The following is a 17,547-nucleotide window of genomic DNA, read 5'->3' on the forward strand; positions in this document are numbered from 1 at the left end:
GAAACTGAAATGTGAGAGGCACTATGGGGCGGTGAGTTAATGAGGTGAGTTTGGTAATATGCAATGCGTGAACTTGCTCGGTTTCCTGGTGAAAAATTGTGGAGGGTACCAAAGCGATTCGGAATTAGCCAACGAAAAGCTTCAGATTCGGCTCTTACCTTTTACAATGAAAGTTGTGATTTTCAGGCACACAGCTACCACTTTGAGGATTTCCCTTTTCTCGTTGAATCATTGTATCTTTCTACTTTAGTGAATCAGTACAAGGTGAAAACGTTAAATAAATGCTGCAGAGATGGAATGAAACGAAACCCCATGGGGTTTTCATGTGCAAGGAGAGCAAAGAGAATAATACTTTGGGATGACTGTAAAACTGCCTTCCTGGACTGTTGCAACCACATCCAACACTTTAAGGATCTGCAGAGAGAAAGTCAAATGACTTTAGCAAGAAGTAAGCTCCAACTATTTCCAAAAGTAAACTGAAAATAGTATTTTTTCTTTCGTGAAATGTCAGGTGAATGCTTAAAAATGTGAAGTGTTGAGCACTTTTGAAGGTGAAAGGAAGCTATTTCTTGCCTTGCGGAGATGTTAGGGTGGAGATTTTGTTTGTTTGTGTTTTGGAACAATTATCCGGATACATCTGGATGGCTGTTGGTGAACTCACTCACCCATATTTGTTTTCAGCGACTGCAATAGAACTGAATGTGATGTGGCTAAGCCAGTACTGCCCATCCAAGAAGAGCTTCCTAATCTTATGCTGGTTAAATTATAAAGCCAGCAATTTAGAATATCGGAGAAGATGTAGGCATTCAGCCCTTCAAGCATGATCCACCTTTCAATATGTTCATGGACAATCCTCTATCTCAATGCCATATTCCTGCATTCTCCGCCCCATACCCCATGATGCCTTTAACTTCTCAAGAAAATCTCTTTCCTGAATATATACCAATCACTTGGCCTTATGACATCATACAATAATAATTCGAGCAAGATGTTTTGAGAATACAAAACAGCAGGGAACAAATGTTAATGAGGATTGGAAATGGTAGAGGAGTTATTTCATCATACATTTTATTTTTAGAAAAAGTAAAACAGTAGATTAGAGATAGCAACAGTCATCTATGCATTGATGAAATAGTTAAGGACATTTTGTTAAATTGAATTAATGAGATATGGATGTCTCAGGAAAATTCACATTTATTACTCGCCCTTAATTATCTGTGAGAATGATCCACTCATGAGCATCTTTCTTGAATAGTAGTATATTTGGCAAATGTCCATCCAAGGTGCTGTTGGGAAGGGATTTCTACAATTTTGATCTAATCACAGCAAAGAAGTGCTTGATATATTTTCAAGTCTTATGGAGTGTCGGGATTGCAGGTTTGGGAGGAGCTGGTGGAAGGAGCTTTTGAGAGTTAGCACAGAGCATCTTGTAAATGGTGCACGCAGTTGCACAGTCCACCAATGGTGGAGGCACTGGAAGCTTAAGGTGGGTAGATGGGGCTCAGTCAGGGCTGCTTTGTTTGGATGGTATCAAGCTTTGTGAGTGCTTTTGGAGCTCCGGACAGGTAAGGACTATTCCATCTCCCTCCTAACTTGTGCCTTGAAAATGGTGGACAGGTCTGGGGAGTCAGAAGATTCATTACTCCCTGCAGAGGTTCCAAACATCTTTCACCTGCTCTTGTAAGCACTATTTATGTGGCTTGCCCAATTGTGCTTTTCTTTTTTGGTAATGCTGGTCTTCAAAATAAGTTGAACAGATTCAATATGTTAAAGAGACTCAACTGAGAAACAGGAATGGGGCAGTGCAGGTTCACTCCTTACTTGACACAATTTGGCTCATTCTGTATCATTTTTCTTTCGGGAATATAAAATGTAAACCAAAATTGTTTAACTTAGAGACAATGAAACTCTGCGTTGAAATCCCTAATTTACCATTTGCTCTTCTCTTCAGGTGATGATGATGATTACTATTCTCCCTATGAGGATATAATTTCCAGAAGTGACTTTCCAGAAAGCTGGCTCTGGATACTGAAGCATTTGCCCAGAGATAACGATAACGGGTACTCATTATTATATGTATTTGTAAGAATGTGGAGTTCTTACAATACTTCTGTTTGCTTTAATGCATGAAACTGTCATTTAGTAGGATATTTTCCAGTCTAAAGGTTTGTGGAAGAGAAAGGCTTCAGTCACAAGTTTCCTGGCCTATGAATGTTCCAGTTATTTTCACAGACAATTAATTTTGAAGGAGGAGGGGGTTGTCACTTAGCCAGGAAGACTGAACTGCAATGCAAAGTAACACCATCAAGGTGGGGGTCGATTATTGCACCAGCTGAACAGTTTGCCTTCTCAACCTCTGTCCTTTTAAACTGCCACCAGTTGTCTCTCTTTAATGAGACATCAACCCTCTGGTCGAAAGGACCATGCAATCCTACCTTTTGCATTTAATTGAGCACTTTCTTTTCTTGAAGGGTCTTTGTAAAATTTAACTTGAAGGATGCCATTTGTGACTAGGAAACTCAGCAGCGAATTTGCTCACAGCAAGCTCCCCCCCAGACAAGTAATCAGATGATACAGAAGCAGAACATTGCCTCGAAACGTAAACTGTAAACGCTGCAAATACTCAACAGGCTGGGTAGCATCTACAAAGAGGCATTCAGGGGTACCATTTCAGGTCTGTGTCCTTGTATCAGAACTGGGATAAGTTTGAAATGTAACAGAGTTGATGGTGTGGTAGGTGCAGGAATGAACAAAAGACGAGAGTCTTTGATAAAGTAGAGGGGAGGTGACATTAAATCACTGAAGGCATGTTGAGAAGCTATAGGGGATGGTAATGGAACAAATAAAGAAGCAAAATATGTGTCCATGAGAGGTGTAAACGGCAGGATAGCTGATGTCCAAAATGCCAAGTTATTAAGAGAAATCAGAGAGAGAAAGTAAACACCAGAGGCCTAAAATTGTCGAACTCTTATTTACTGTAGAGTTTCCAGTTGGAATTTGAGGTCTTATTCCTTGAGTTTGCGTTCAGTTTCAGTGAGACACAATAGCAGGCCAAAGGCAGAGATATCAGAATTGGAGCAAAGTAAAGGATTGAACTGACAGGGTCATGTTTGCAACTCAAAAGTCTGTGCTTGTTTTGAAATCTCACGGGTTTGAGTTTGGCCTCCCCAGTATAGAGAAGACCTCATGGTGAATGGTGAAACCCAGCGCCAAATTTAAAGGAGGGAGAAAGTTAAAAAGACACAAGTTGGATCTCCATGGAGCAGTTTTGTAGGAAAGGGAGGGGTTGTTGGGAGTGAGAGAGGAGTGGACCAGGTAGTCATGAGTGGAAGACTGCCATTGGGATGCTGAAAGGGGTGACAATGAAAGGGCTGTTTGCTGATCACATCATATTGGAAGTAGCTGAGAATTACCTGTCGCATAAGGAATCTGGTAAATGGAAGGTAAGGACACGGGGAGCTCTAACACAGCTCTGGAAGGGTGAGGACAGGATGACAGCAGAAGTCCCTGAAAATAGTATGAACACAGTTGAAGAACCTGTCAGCAACAGTAGGAGGAATCCGCAGTTGAAAGAAAAGAAAGTTGTACCATTCGAGCAGATGTGACAGGGATCCAGAAACTGACAGTGCAGGAAGCAGATGTGGAGAAGTACAGTCAAGATAAGTGTGGGAGTCAATTGGCTTGTGATGTATATTAGTTGATTACCTCATCTCAGAAATGAGAGAAATGAAAAACAAGGAAGGGGAGAGAAGAGTTGGAGGTTCACAATGTGTAGGTGATGAAAGGGTAGAAATTGGAAATAAAGACAGAGGGATTAGATGAGATTCCCTACAGTGTGGAAACAGGTCCTTCGGCCCAACAAGTCCACACCGACCATCGGAGCATCTCACCCAGACCCATCCCCCTATCACCCACACACCCCTGAACACTACGGGCAATTTAGCATGGTCAATCCACCTGGCCTGCACATCTTTGGACTGTGGGAGGAAACCAGGGCACCCGGAGGAAACCCACGCAGACACAGGGAGAATGTGCAAACTCCACACAGACAGTTGCCCGAGGCTGGAATAGAACCCAGGACCCTGGCACTGTGAGGCTGCGGTGCTAACCACTGAGCCACCGTGCCACCCTAAAGCCACTGAGATTTTTCAGTTTAGGATGACAGCAGGAATTAGCATAGTCAGAAATTGAAAGTGACCAGTCAATTACATTGTTTTCTAATATTTGTTGAGAGATTAGTATAGGTCAGGACAGCCAGAGAAATCTCCAGCTTCTTATCTTGAGATTTTTTTTGCATTCAAAGGCAGGTGGGCTAGTTTAATGTGTCACTTGAAAGATGGCACCTTTGACAGAGCAGCAGTCCTTCAGTACTACACCGGAAATTCTGTCTCGGTTTCACTTCTCAAGTCCCAAAGTGGGACCTTTTGGTCACTTTCTGACTCAGAGATCACACAGCTCCCAATATGATCACTATCCCTGAAACACTTATAAAATGAGCCTACCAAACAAATGGCCATTTCTAGTCTGCAATGTGGATCCACAAATCACCAATAGCAGAGGTTTTGTACCTGGTCCTGCTAAATACACTTAAGGCAGACCTCCTCATCCTGCCCTTGACTGAAAAACAAAACATCGGCAAACCACCCGTGATAAAGCAAAATAGCTCAAGGTGAAGCATCAGCAGCCAATAGCCTTTGGACAGAACACTCATGGAGTGCTTTGGATTACTCATATATGGTTGGCATGATCTTAAACATACAGCACTGTTCACATCCTTCATGGTCAAACAAGGGGTAGCAGTTTACAAAAGAAACAGACATTTGTCCAGTAGTTGATTTTGGAAACAAAACATAGATTTGATCTGACAAATATCTTGGTGTTAGTGATGTAGGCTGACATATGTTCATTGTTTTTATTTTCCTTCATCAGAGTTGTGACAAAGGAGATATCTGGCTACCTTAAAGACTCTATTACTACTTGGGAAATACAAGCTGTCAGTGTGTCTCCGCAGAAAGGTAAGCCATGTTCGATTTAGTGAGTCGACCCACAGGCCCAGACTTATGTACCTCTGTGCATGCTAACCTAGACAGAGACAGGAGGAATTTAAAACTGTCAGAGCTGATTCTAGCATTCCAACCTTATTTCCATTGATTGGGATTTTTTTAAGAGCCCTGGCATTAAAGTGAGGGGACCAAATCTCCTCTGAACAGTTCTACCCTTGTCATCTCCATGCTGCATTTTACACCCTCAGTTTTATTCATGACGTTTTTTTGGAAGGAATTGTGATTCATAGCATCTCAAGGTGAGTCGTGACCCATATAAAGACCTTAATCCCAAGTGAAGTATCCAATTAAAAGCTACTTGTTCCAGGTGCTTTTCCATTGTTTGACTTTACAATACAGGGAAAAAACCTATGCTTTCAATTTCAATAATTAGATTTTATATCACAGATTAAATATTTTATAATTATAGTGCTCTGTTTACAAAGGTAAATTGATTTTCATTGCTTAAATGCTAAGATGAATCAGAATTTTTTGTTGAGGGGCAAGTGCTTTTATGTATTCAAAATTGAAGAAAAAAAAGACTTGGGATTTCAAAGGTAATGATCAAAAATAATTCATAAACTATGAGCCCTTCTAAATCAGAGGAATCATCCAATGTTCATCTTTAACTTGGAGCAGTTATTTTCCCCAGGACTGCTTTGATTGACAGGCCATCTGGTGCAGTTTAGAAAAAATGCGACCATCCAGTTTATCAGTTTCACTGGAATCGATCGCTTACATTGTTATTACAATTGAGCTCAATGTGATTGATTGACTGAGTTTCAAAAACAGCTCATCTAAACAAGAAACTATGTTCACCATTCGATTGACAGTTTTAAGAGGCTATTAAATGTGATCAGTGAAGTTTGTTTTTTTTAACAACACTTGAGGGATTTGCATTTTGGCATGAATTTCACAAATAAGTTTTTTCAATAACGTGTGTGTTTGAATGAAGTTTCTGTTAAGGATTGTTTGAAGTTTTTGTATCCTATTTTGAAACATGGCTCCTGAGGTCTGCCCATAGTAACTACTGAATGAATGCTTATGGAGTCACAGAGTTGGCATAGAAGTTGCATAGGGACACAGAGGTAGCTTGGGGCTATCCGAGGTGTTTGGGGTTTAAGTGAAGATGTGTTAAAGGTTGAGTGTTTGAGGGTGTACCATTCGAATTAGGCTGATGTTGTTCGAAATTGTGATGAGCATTTTAGCCCAGTGGCCAGGCTACCCAGCTGCCTGGAGGGTGGATGTAATGGGGGAGGGAGAGCTGGGCAACTTCATCCAATATCTAGCCTTGTGGAGTGAAAATACAGTGGGCAGCAATAGCTCAGGTAGTTTTCTGAATACTTTCCCACAATTCTTCCTAAAATTGTGAGGGGCATGGATAGGGTAAATAGACAAGGTTTTTTCCGTGGGCTCAGGGATTCCGAAACTAGAGGGGCACAGGCTTAAGGTGAGGGGAGCAATATAAAAAAGACTAGAGGCGCAAATTTTTCACACAGCGGGTGGTGCGTGTATGGAATTAACTGCCAGAGGAAGAGGCTGGTACATTTACAACATTTTAAAGGTATCTGGTTGGGGGCATGAATAAGAGGGGTTTAGAGGCATATGGGTCAGATACTGGCAGGTGGCACTAGATTTATTTAGGATATCTGGTCAGCATGGACGAGTTGGACTGAGGGTCTGTTTCTGTGCTGCACAACTCTATGGTTGTATGAGTCCATCAGCCTTTCTTTGTTTAACTTATCTAAACCACCTGTCATAGAGTCCACCCTCAAAGCCAGAAGCTCTCTCTTCAAGCCCCACCACAGAACTTAATGCCCACGAAAGATACTTCATGCTTATCTGTCTGTAAATCCTTTCACTATGTTCTGTGGAAGGTGCATTGAGCAGGAAGGTTTCCTGGTCAGACAGAACCAGCCACAGTGCATCAGTCTCCCCACAATAAAAAAACTTAACATGTAGGTTCTTGTATGACAAGGTGCAGAGCTGGATGAACACTGCAGGTCAAGCAGCATCAGAGGAGCAGGAAAGCTGACGTTTCGGGTCTAGACCCTTCTTCAGAAAAAAATCCTTATCTGCAAACCTCATCTGCTGTCCAAGGGACAACTACACAGACACATGCATGTTGTAATCTTTTAAACCTAATTTTAAACCTAATCAAATTTCTCCTGTATTGTCATTTCTCCAAGAGAGCCATTCCAGCTTCTCCAAACCTAGTCCCTCTAGGCTGGAACCAATCTGGTAAATCTCCAGTCCACCTTTTGAAGGGACACTAGATCCCTCCAAAAGTATCGTAATCAAAACTAGGTGCAGTGCTCTAGTTGTAGTTTAACCACAACTTAATACAGATTCAGTGTAACGTCCCAGCATTTGAACTCAACATCTCTACTCATGAAACCCAAGAACTAATGACTTGGTTAACCGTTCTCGTGATGTGTACTGCCACCTTCAAAGATCTAAAGCATGGACCCTCAGTCCTCTCGGTCCAATTATGTTCCTCAGAAATGTTCCAATTAATCTATGTTGCTTGTCCCCATTATTTCTGCCAAACTACATCAGTTCCTACTTCTCTGCATTAAATTAAACGTTATGTGGTACACTGTCAAAGGCTTCCATAAAATCCACAGAAACAACATTCACTTCTATCCTTGCATCATATTTCTGTTACTTCATTTGAAAAATCTATTAGATTTGTAAAACGTAATCTGTGTTATTGCCAGTTTGTCCTGGCTCTCCTTACTTCCTCAAAACTCTCTTAGTACCTTTTGATTATTTTACCCATGATTATTGTTTCTTGTCTAGCACCAATGTCAACTGACTGTCATAGTTACTAGGAAGTCTTCCAGACTTTTGTGATTCAGGGTATGAATTCCTCCTCTCCAATCCTCTGGCACCTCCCACCCAACTGTTCCAGTGCACTCTTACCAAATTGCTCACCATGCCTTACATACAGAATTTTTTGTTTCTGATGATATTGTGTCGACATTTGGTTTTCTTTTAGGAAACTGCAAACAGAGTATGAATTGAGTAAGTCTAACCTCGACCTGTGATTTGGAAAGGAACTTGTATAAGTGTTGAGGTTCCCCATGTATTTGCCTGTCCTACTGTATGTGGTAGAGGTCATGGTTTTTTTCTATCCATTTGTGAGATGTGGGCATTGCTGACAGGGCTAGCATTTCTTGTCCATCCCGAGTTGCCCCTTGAGAAGGTGGGGGTGAGCTGCCATCTTGAACCGCAGCAGTCTTTCTGCTGTGGGTTGACCCACAGTGCTCTTAGGGAGGGAAATCCAGGATTTTGACCCAGGGACACTAAAGGAATGGCGATATATTTCCAAGTCAGGATGGTGAGTGACTTGGAGGGGAAATTGCAGGGGGTGGTGTTTCTATGCATCTGCTGCCCCTTATCCTTCTAGATGGAAGTGGTCGTGGGTTTGGAAGGTGCTGTCTGAGGATTTTGGTGAATTTCTGCAGTGCATCTTGTAGACAGTACACACTGCTGCTACTGATCGTCGGTGGTAGAGGGAAGGGATACTAGTGGATGTAGTGCCAAACAAGTGGGCTGCTTTGTCCTGAATGGAGTCAAGCTTCTTGAGTGTTGTTGAGGGTGCACTCATTCCAGGCAAGTGGGGAGTATTCCATCACACTCCTGACCTATGCCTTGTAGATGGTGGACAGGTTTTAAGGTGTCAGGAGATGAGTTACTCACCGCAGTATTCCCAGCTTCTAGTCTTGTAGCTACTCTGTTAATGTGGTGAGTCCATTTGAGTTTCTGGTCAATGGCAAGCCCCAGGATGTTGATCGTGGGGGATTCCCTGATGGGAACACCATTGAATGTCAAGGGGCGGTGGTTAGATTGTCTCTGATTGGTAATGGTCATAGCCTGGCATTTGTCTGGCAGGAATGTCACTTGCCACTTGTTAGCTCAAGCCTGGATATGGTCCAGATCTTATTGCATGTGAACATGGATTGCTTCAGTCTCTGAGGAGTCACGAATGGTGCTGAACATTGTGCAATCATCAGTGAACACCCCCATTTCTGACCTTACGATGGAGGGAAGGTCATTGATAAAGCAGATGAAGATGATTGGACCTAGGGCACTACCTTGAGGAACTCCTGCAGAGATGTCCCGAAGCTGAGATGATTGACCTCTCACAACCACATCCATCTTTCTATGTGTTAGGTATGACTCCAACCAGTGGAGTGCTTTCCCCCTCATACCAATTGATTCCAGTTTTGCTTGGGTCCTTGATGCCACACTCAGCCAAATGCAGCCTTGATTTCGAAGGTTGTCACTCTCACCTCACCCTCTGGAATTTAGCTCTTTGTCCACGTTTGAACAGAGGCCGTAATGAGGTCAGGAGCTGAGTGGTCCTGGCAGAACCCAAACTGGGCATCACTGAGCAGGTTATTGCTGAGCAGATGCTGCTTGATAGCGCTGTTACTGACACCTTCCAACACTTTACTGATGATCGAGAGTAGACTGATGGGGCAGTAATTGGCCGGGTTGGATTTGTCCCGCATTTTGTGTACACGAAGTACGTGGACAATTTTCCACATTGTTAGGTACATACGAGCGTTGTAACTGTACTGGAACGGCTTGACTAGGGGAGTGGCAAGTTCAGGAGCACAAGTCTTCAGTACTATTGCCGGAATGTTGTCAGGGCCCGTAGGCTTTGCAGTATCCAGTGTCTCCAACTGTTTCTTGACATCACGTGGAGTGAATCAAATTGGAAGGTGCTGCTCAATGAGCCTTGCTGTTGCTGTGTGCCCTTGTAGATGGTGTTGTGGATGGGTTGTGACTGTGACAAGACATGAGAAGAATGGGGAGATCAGTGATTATCAGAAACACCCACTGAAGTGACAGTCACACATGTAAACATGCAATTCCAAGCACATGGTGGCGATGGTAGGATCCATTCAATGACAGTTGTGGTGACAAAGGTGATGAACTTAAAAAGAAAAGTAGGGGTTGCCATTTCCCATTCACTATTTCCAGCTTTAGGTATGCCTGCAATACGAATTGAACACTCTTTTCAAGATCAGGATTGTGCCATCTGTTCTGAATTATTTTTTAAATTATATTTCTTGTACCCAGGAATATGTGTTGCTCAACCTTATGAGCTGACAGTGCAGAAGGATTTCTTCATTGATCTTCGACTTCCATATTCTGTTGTCCGTAATGAGCAAGTGGAAATTAGAGCGATCCTGTACAATTATGATGAAGAAACGAGTCGAGTAAGTTTCGTAATGCATTCGTCATCCCAGTGGGGGCGTTGGTTAGCTGAATTGGTGAATGGCCGGTTTGCAATGCAGCATAATGCCTACGGTGTGGCTTCGATTCCCATGTTGGCTGAGGTTTCTATGAATTCATTGGAAAGGGAGATTGGTCATGGGCTGTGGGAGGGGTGGGGCCGAATGAAGTGGGAGATGGGGCTGGCAGAGGAGAAAGGAGATGACCAATGAAGGGAGAGGGGTGTGGCAATCTGAAGAGTGAAGGACACTGCATATGAGCAGTGAGAGTAGGAAGATTGGGGGGGTGTTGAAGGAAGCGGTGGGGGACAAGAAGAGATGAAGGAAGTAGAAATGAGATTGAAGGAGGGTAAGATGAAAGAATCTGTATGTGAGCAATGAAATTATGATAATTGGGGTAAAGGAGGAGGAGGAAATTAAGGAAGTGGTGTAAAGAGAGAAATTTAAATCTTAAGGACGGAGAAATTGGTGAAGGTGGGTGGGAAAGGTGGGTGAGAGGGAGATGGGCCAAACTATCTACTGGGGTTGAATGACCGATCAGGGGCTAAAGAAGGTATTGATGGGTGTGATGGAGGCAGTGAAGGAAAGGGAGGTAAGGAGATGGGGGAAGTAGAATGTGTGAAAGAAAGGAAGAGTGGAAGTGATTTGGATGTGGAAATCAATCCAGTTGGGGAGATGCAGGTTGAAGGAGGGAGCGAGAGGAGTGCAGGAAAGGAAGATTGGGTATGAACAAGGTGGGGGATGAGATTGAAGCAAGGGTGAATGGGGGATGGTGATGAAGGAGAAGTTGGGACTTGATGGGACATGAGGGAAAAGGGGTGCGTTGGGTATGTTCAACTCCTTTCAGACCAGTCGCTGCAACAGAAGCCCTGCTGGCATGTCCATGCAACTCTTCACTTCCAAATTTCTACCAGGGATCACATGAAGCCCAGGGATTGAAATGGGTTCTCACCAGGAAAGTTGGGGGATCACTGCAGTGAAAAAGGATCGTATGATGGATTGTGTTAAAGGAATAATAGGATTGACGAAGCCGACAACAGTGAATGTGCCATCCATAAAGTCACAGGGAATGTTAGGGTTACTTCCAACTGGGGTTTCCAATTCTAAAGCAGGGAAAAACAGCTGATTGGAAAGATTCACTTATGATATGGTGTGAACAAAACAAATATGCCTTTTGGGAGATAATATTTTCAAAGACTTTAGGAAGTCAACCGGAGCTCAGGGTTCTGAAGATGGTCACTGGGTTTGAAACTTTTGAAGTTAGATGCTGTTCGATTTGCTGAATTTCTGTTTTTATGGAGTTAGTTGGTAGTTTAGTGTTAGGGTGGTTACTGGAGGCTACTAGCAGACACAGTACTGGATCACAGAATATTAGATTCAACGTGCATTATTTTAATCCACTGCAATAAAGTTACAACAAAAAATAATCTAGCAGCTTGAATTGTAGAGCTGGTTTAAGTGTGAGAAATGGAAATGATAAATTTTACCATCAGTAACAAATCCCTTGTAGCACTGATAACAATACCGCCCGTTGACCATGGAAGGATATTATTAAGCTAAAGGAGGTTAAGAAGAGATTTACCAGGATGTTGCTGGGTATGGGCTGTCTGAGGGCTGAATAGGCTGGGACTTTCTTCATTGGAGTGGAGAGGTTTATAAAATCATGTGGGGTGTAGATAGAGTTAATGGTATGTGTTTTTCCCCAAGATGAGGGATTTCAAGACTAGGGGTGTATTTTTAAGGTGAATGAGAGAGATTTAAAATAAGACATGAGGTGGAAATTATTTACACAGAGGGTGGTTCACATGTGGATTGAACTTACTGAGGAAGAGTTGAATGCGGGTAGAGTTACAACATTTTAAAAAACACTTAGAATAAGAATGGAAAGGTATGAAGGGATAAGTGATAGGACAGGAGGACATATTGGGGTGGCAAGGACTCCCTTGTCTGCTCCACACGCCCCTCCAACCCCACCACACCCGGCACCTTCCCCTGCAACCGCAGGAAATGCTACACTTGCCCCCACACCTCCTCCCTCACCCCCACCCCACGCCCCAAGATGAGTTTCTATATTAGGCAGATGTTCACCTGCACATCTGCCAATGTAGTATACTGCATCCACTGTACCTGGTGTGGCTTCCTCTACATTGGGGAAACCAAGCGGAGGCTTGGGGACCGCTTTGCAGAACACCTCCGCTCGGTTCGCAATAAACACCTGCACCTCCCAGTCGCGAGCCATTTCAACTCCCCCTCCCATTCTTTAGACGACATGTCCATCATGGGCCTCCTGCAGTGCCACAATGATGCCACCCGAAGGTTGCAGGAACAGCAACCATATTCCGTTTGGGAACCCTGCAGCCCAATGGTATCAATGTGGACTTCACAAGCTTCAAAATCTCCCCTTTCCCCACTGCATCCCAAAACCAGCCCAGCTCGTCCCTGCTTCCCTAACCTGTTCTTCCTCTCACCCATCCCTTCCTCCCACCACAAGCCGCACCTCCATTTCCCACCTACTAACCTCATCCCACCTCCTTGACCTGTCTGTCTTTCCTGGACTGACCTATCCCCTCCCTACCTCCCCACCTATACTCTCCTCTCCACCTATCTTCTTTTCTCTCCATCTTCGGTCCGCCTCCCCCTCTCTCCCTATTTATTCCAGAACCCTCACCCCATCCCCCTCTCTGATGAAGGGTCTAGGCCCGAAACATCAGCTTTTGTGCTCCTTCGGTTGGACTGAAGTGCCTGTTTCTGTGCTGTTTGGCTTTATGACCCTATATTGAATTAACGCTTAATTTGAAAATTTTTGAAAGGAGGAGAGAATCACTCCCTCTGCTGCTGCCCCAAGTGTGGAACTGCAAATGTTTCTCCAGCTTTCTGGAGTGTTTAATTTAAGTTGTTGCTGGAAATCCCAGGCGTACATGTTGCATGCTTTTCAAGCAGCTTGGAATCCTTTGCATTTCGTAGCTTCAGGCCTCAGGAGGCCGTTACTGTTAGTTTCTGGCATTCGTTCTGAAACTGAGATTTTTCCCGTGTACAATGCGTTGATCTTGTTGATTAGATGTTGCTATTTGAAAATAAGCCATTGAATGTACACAGTGTGGTCAATCACAGTTTAGCTGTATAATTCCGATGGAAAACCATTTCCTCCATCACAGGTGGATCTGCAGCACTTTGGTGCAAATGAGTCAGGAGCAAGATGTTACAGTTCTAATTTTGGCAAAATGCACTTGTACTGATGTGAATTGTTTGCGAATGATTCATGATTTTTTCATAATTCCATTGTATTTTAAATTGTAGGTGCGTGTAGAGCTTCCATATAATGAAAATATCTGCAGCGGTGCAAAACAGACAGAGCGATTCAGAACAATAGTAGACATCCCTGGGAAAGGGTCCGTTGCTGTGCCTTACGTCATAGTTCCTCTAATAATTGGACAAATCGATATCGAAGTTAAAGCTTCAGTCTTTGACAAACTTGTGACTGATGGTGTGAGAAAATCCCTTCGTGTGGTGGTAGGTACAAAACCTTCAGATGCCCTCAGCATTTGTCACCACTCGTTAATTAATGGATAGGAATCAATGAATGTTTGCAGTGTGGCAAAAAGCTGTTCAGAACCATAAGCGTATGTTGACTCTTTGCAAAAGTTTGACTTCCAGGCCTTTCTCTGAGCTTCTACATTTACCCCCATCTTTAGGTGGTTCATGTAATTCCCTTTTGAAAGTTATGTTTGAATCTGCCCCACCACGCCCTTGGACAGTGGAGACTGGAGTTGGAATTGAACATTTATGGCAGTGCCTTTGATTACAAAGAATGTAAAAGATTTGGGTGGTGGGCATTGGATATCACTCTGATGTCAGTTGGATATCACACTGAATGACAGACTTTTATTTGGGAAAAATGGGAATTGTAAAATTAGGTTGGCAAATATTGTATCTGCTGTAAATTTCAGGAATTTATACTAGTAGATTTGTTAAAAAAAAGTGTACGTATGTCCTGGATAGAACATAGAACATAGAACATTACAGCACAGTACAGGCCCTTCGGCCCTCAATGTTGTGCTGACCTGTGAAACCAATCTGAAGCCCATCTAACCCACACTATTCCAGTATCATCCATATGTTTATCCAATGACCATTTAAATGCCCTTGAAGTTGGTGAGTCTACTGCTGTTGCAGGCAAAATGTTCCATTCCCTTACTACTCTCTGAGTAAAGAAACTACCTCTGACATCTGTCCTGTATCTATCACCTCTCAATTTAAAGCTATGCCCCCTCGTGCTCGCTGTCACCATCCTAGGAAAAAGGCTCTCCCTATCCAACCCTCTGATTATGTTGTAAAATGCTTTAAGCTACAGAATCATGATAGTTGAAGCATAAACTAAGAAGCAGACTCTCTAACTCATTTAATTCTGTTTTTCCTTCCTGTAGCCAGAGGGAAAGAAAGTCGACTGTCCCGTGCAAAGTTACGAATTGGATCCCAAAGGTTAGATTCTTCTCCTTTGCTCACATCTTAACGGCAAGTGGTTGTCAAGTTATTTCCGAAAACAGAGTCACTCATTTCATTTTGCACCCATTTGGGCAAATGCAGCGAGGCTTCAGGACTGGAGAAAACGACAAGGGCAGGGAGCAGCAAAGCTGTGATAAGGCGGTATGAAGCTGGATGAACACAGCAGGCCATGCAGCATCAGAGAAAACTGTCTTGACTTGGGGTGTTGACAGTTTCAGTGTCCATGCCAGTTACGGGGACTCTTTGGTGAACAGAACCTTTGTGTGTTTGGATATGGACAGCAGAGTTTTGGATGAAGTTAATGATATGGAGGGTAGAGAATGGGAGGCTGGTCTGCATACTATTGGAATAGTTAGAGTCTAGCAGTAACTGGCAAGGCTAAGGGTTTCAGCAGCAGATGAGCTGAAGACAAGACAGAGACAGATATATATCATTGTGTGACTTTAAGTAATAGAGAGCTTAGACACTCAGCTCAGAGCTAAAATAGTATGTCAAGGCTGTGAGCAGCCTCAGACATTGGCAAGGGATTGAAGGAATGAATTCAATGCGATGACACGGAAACATAGATAGCAAAATGTAGAGCTGGGTGAACACAGAAGGCCAAGCAGCATCAGAGGAGCAAGAAAGCTGACGTTTCAGGCCTGGACCCTTTTTCTTTTCTGAAGAAGGGTCTAGGCCCAAAATGTCAGCCTTCCTGCTCCTCTGATGCTGCTTTCCCTGCTGTGTTCAACCAGCTCTACACCTTGTTATCTCAGATTCTCCAGCATGTGCAGTTCCTATTATCTCTGACACACGGAAGCCTAGCTTTGCTTTCCTGTGAAAGAGGGTGAATACCATAAATTAACTTGAGATGACACATGCAGTTCCTTAAACACAACATGAAAGGGTAATCTGCCTAGTAGTATTCTCAAATGGGGAGTTGAGGGGGGCGATTATAATTATGTTTTGGAAAGGTGTCATAAGTGCAAAGGAATTCTGAAAAATGACACAGATGGCATACCGGTATGTGCATCAGTGGTAAGGTTCACAACCGAGAGTGCAAAATCAGAAAGTGACTCTTCATATTCTCACACTGAGGATAGTTGTTTTCAGAAATATAAGACGAGATGTTCACAGCTGAGGTGGGTAGCATAAATGCTTCTGAGATAAGTAAAGGGGAGGAGAAAAATTTGTTTCTGAACAACCGTGTCATGCGCCTTGAGTACAAGTAATTGAATGAAGTACCAGATTGGAAGATGAGTATTTTTAAAATTAAATTAACCAACAGTCTGCATTCCAGGATAATAAAATGTGAGGCTGGATGAACACAGCAGGCCAAGCAGCATCTCAGGAGCACAAAAGCTGACGTTTCGGGCCTAGACCCTCCAGCATCTGCAGTTCCCATTATCTCAGTCTGCATTCCAGTGCTGTTTTGTGATATACAAGGAAACCAAAAAAGAGAACTTTTACAATGCAAAAGTCTTGCGGTAGTGGGGTGAGATAATATTGACAGCAAAGACACTGGGCACCCTGCCAAAGAGATCTGTCCAGATAGTTATACTTCATGTGATCTCATCTTGTCTTGCTTCATCTCATTGCCTCAGCACCATGTTCTGCACCTTTCTCGCTCATATATCCATCTAGCTTTTCCTTAAATCTCCTAAGGTAGTTGCCTCAAGTTTGTCTATGGCTGTGATTCCACGTTCTTCCAAATTCCTACATTTTGATTTACTTGTTGAGCTTCTACTTTTTTTTTTAGATTTATGCTCTTAGAATTACAGGACCTCATTTTAGTCCACTCTCTCTTACTCACAAATGGGAATGCCATTACCCCATCAAACCTATGTTAGCCTGCTTTGCCAGCTGGGAGGGTTCAGAAGAGATTTACCAGGAGGTTACTGTGTATGAAATGTATGAGTTATAAAGGAAGGCTGGATAGGTTATGCTACTTTACCCCGTAACCGCAGGAAGTGCTACACCTGCCCCCACAACCCCCCCTCCCTCACCCCCATCCCAGGCCCCAAGAAGATTTTCCACATCAAGCAGATGTTCACCTGCACATCTGCTAATATGACAGTGATAATGGGAACTGCAGAAGCTAGAGAATCCAAGATAATAAAGTGTGAAGCTGGATGAACACAGCAGGCCAAGCAGCATCTCAGGAGCACAAAAGCTGACGTTTCGGGCCTAGACCCTTCATCAGAGAGGGGGATGGGGTGAGGGTTCTGGAATATACTGCATCTGCTGTTCCAGTTGTGGTCACTTCTACATCGGGGAAACCAAGCGGAGGCTTGGGGACGGCTTTGCAGAACACCTACGCTCGGTTTGCAATAAACAACTGCACCTCCCAGTCGCAAACCATTTTAACTCCCCTTCCCATTCCTCAGACGACATGTCCATCCTGGGCCTCCTGCAGTGCCACAACAATGCCACCCGAAGGTTTCAGGAACAGCAACTCATATTCCGCTTGGGAACCCTGCAGCCCAATGGTATCAACGTGAACTTCCCAAGCTTCAGAATCTCCCCTCCCCCGCTGCATCCCAAAACCAGCCTAGCTCATCCCCGCCTCCTTAACCTGTTCTTCCTCTCACCTATCCCCTCCTCTCACCACAAGCCGCACCTCCATTCCCTACCCACTAACCTCATCTTGCCCCCTTGACCTGTCTGTTCTCCCTGGACTGACCTATCCCCTCCCTACCTCCCCACCTACACTCACCTTTACTGGCTCCACCCCCACCTCCTTGACCTGTCTGTCTCCTCTCCACCTATCTTCT

General features: G+C 43.6%; 1 protein-coding gene across 1 annotated transcript in view; it reads left to right on the top strand.

Moving 5' to 3' along the window:
• The window catches only part of LOC125447479 (complement C3-like), a 108,092-nt gene that overhangs the window by 38,497 nt on the left and 52,048 nt on the right, over positions 1-17,547 (top strand). Inside the window, exons 17-22 of the mRNA XM_048521868.1 lie at positions 251-448; positions 1,952-2,060; positions 4,930-5,015; positions 10,137-10,276; positions 13,589-13,801; positions 14,716-14,770. Of these exons, the coding sequence (XP_048377825.1) occupies positions 251-448; positions 1,952-2,060; positions 4,930-5,015; positions 10,137-10,276; positions 13,589-13,801; positions 14,716-14,770 (801 nt within the window). The remainder of the gene's footprint in view (positions 1-250; positions 449-1,951; positions 2,061-4,929; positions 5,016-10,136; positions 10,277-13,588; positions 13,802-14,715; positions 14,771-17,547) is intronic.

This window comes from Stegostoma tigrinum, chromosome 35 (assembly GCF_030684315.1).
Source record: "Stegostoma tigrinum isolate sSteTig4 chromosome 35, sSteTig4.hap1, whole genome shotgun sequence".
NCBI classification, from domain to species: domain Eukaryota; kingdom Metazoa; phylum Chordata; class Chondrichthyes; order Orectolobiformes; family Stegostomatidae; genus Stegostoma; species Stegostoma tigrinum.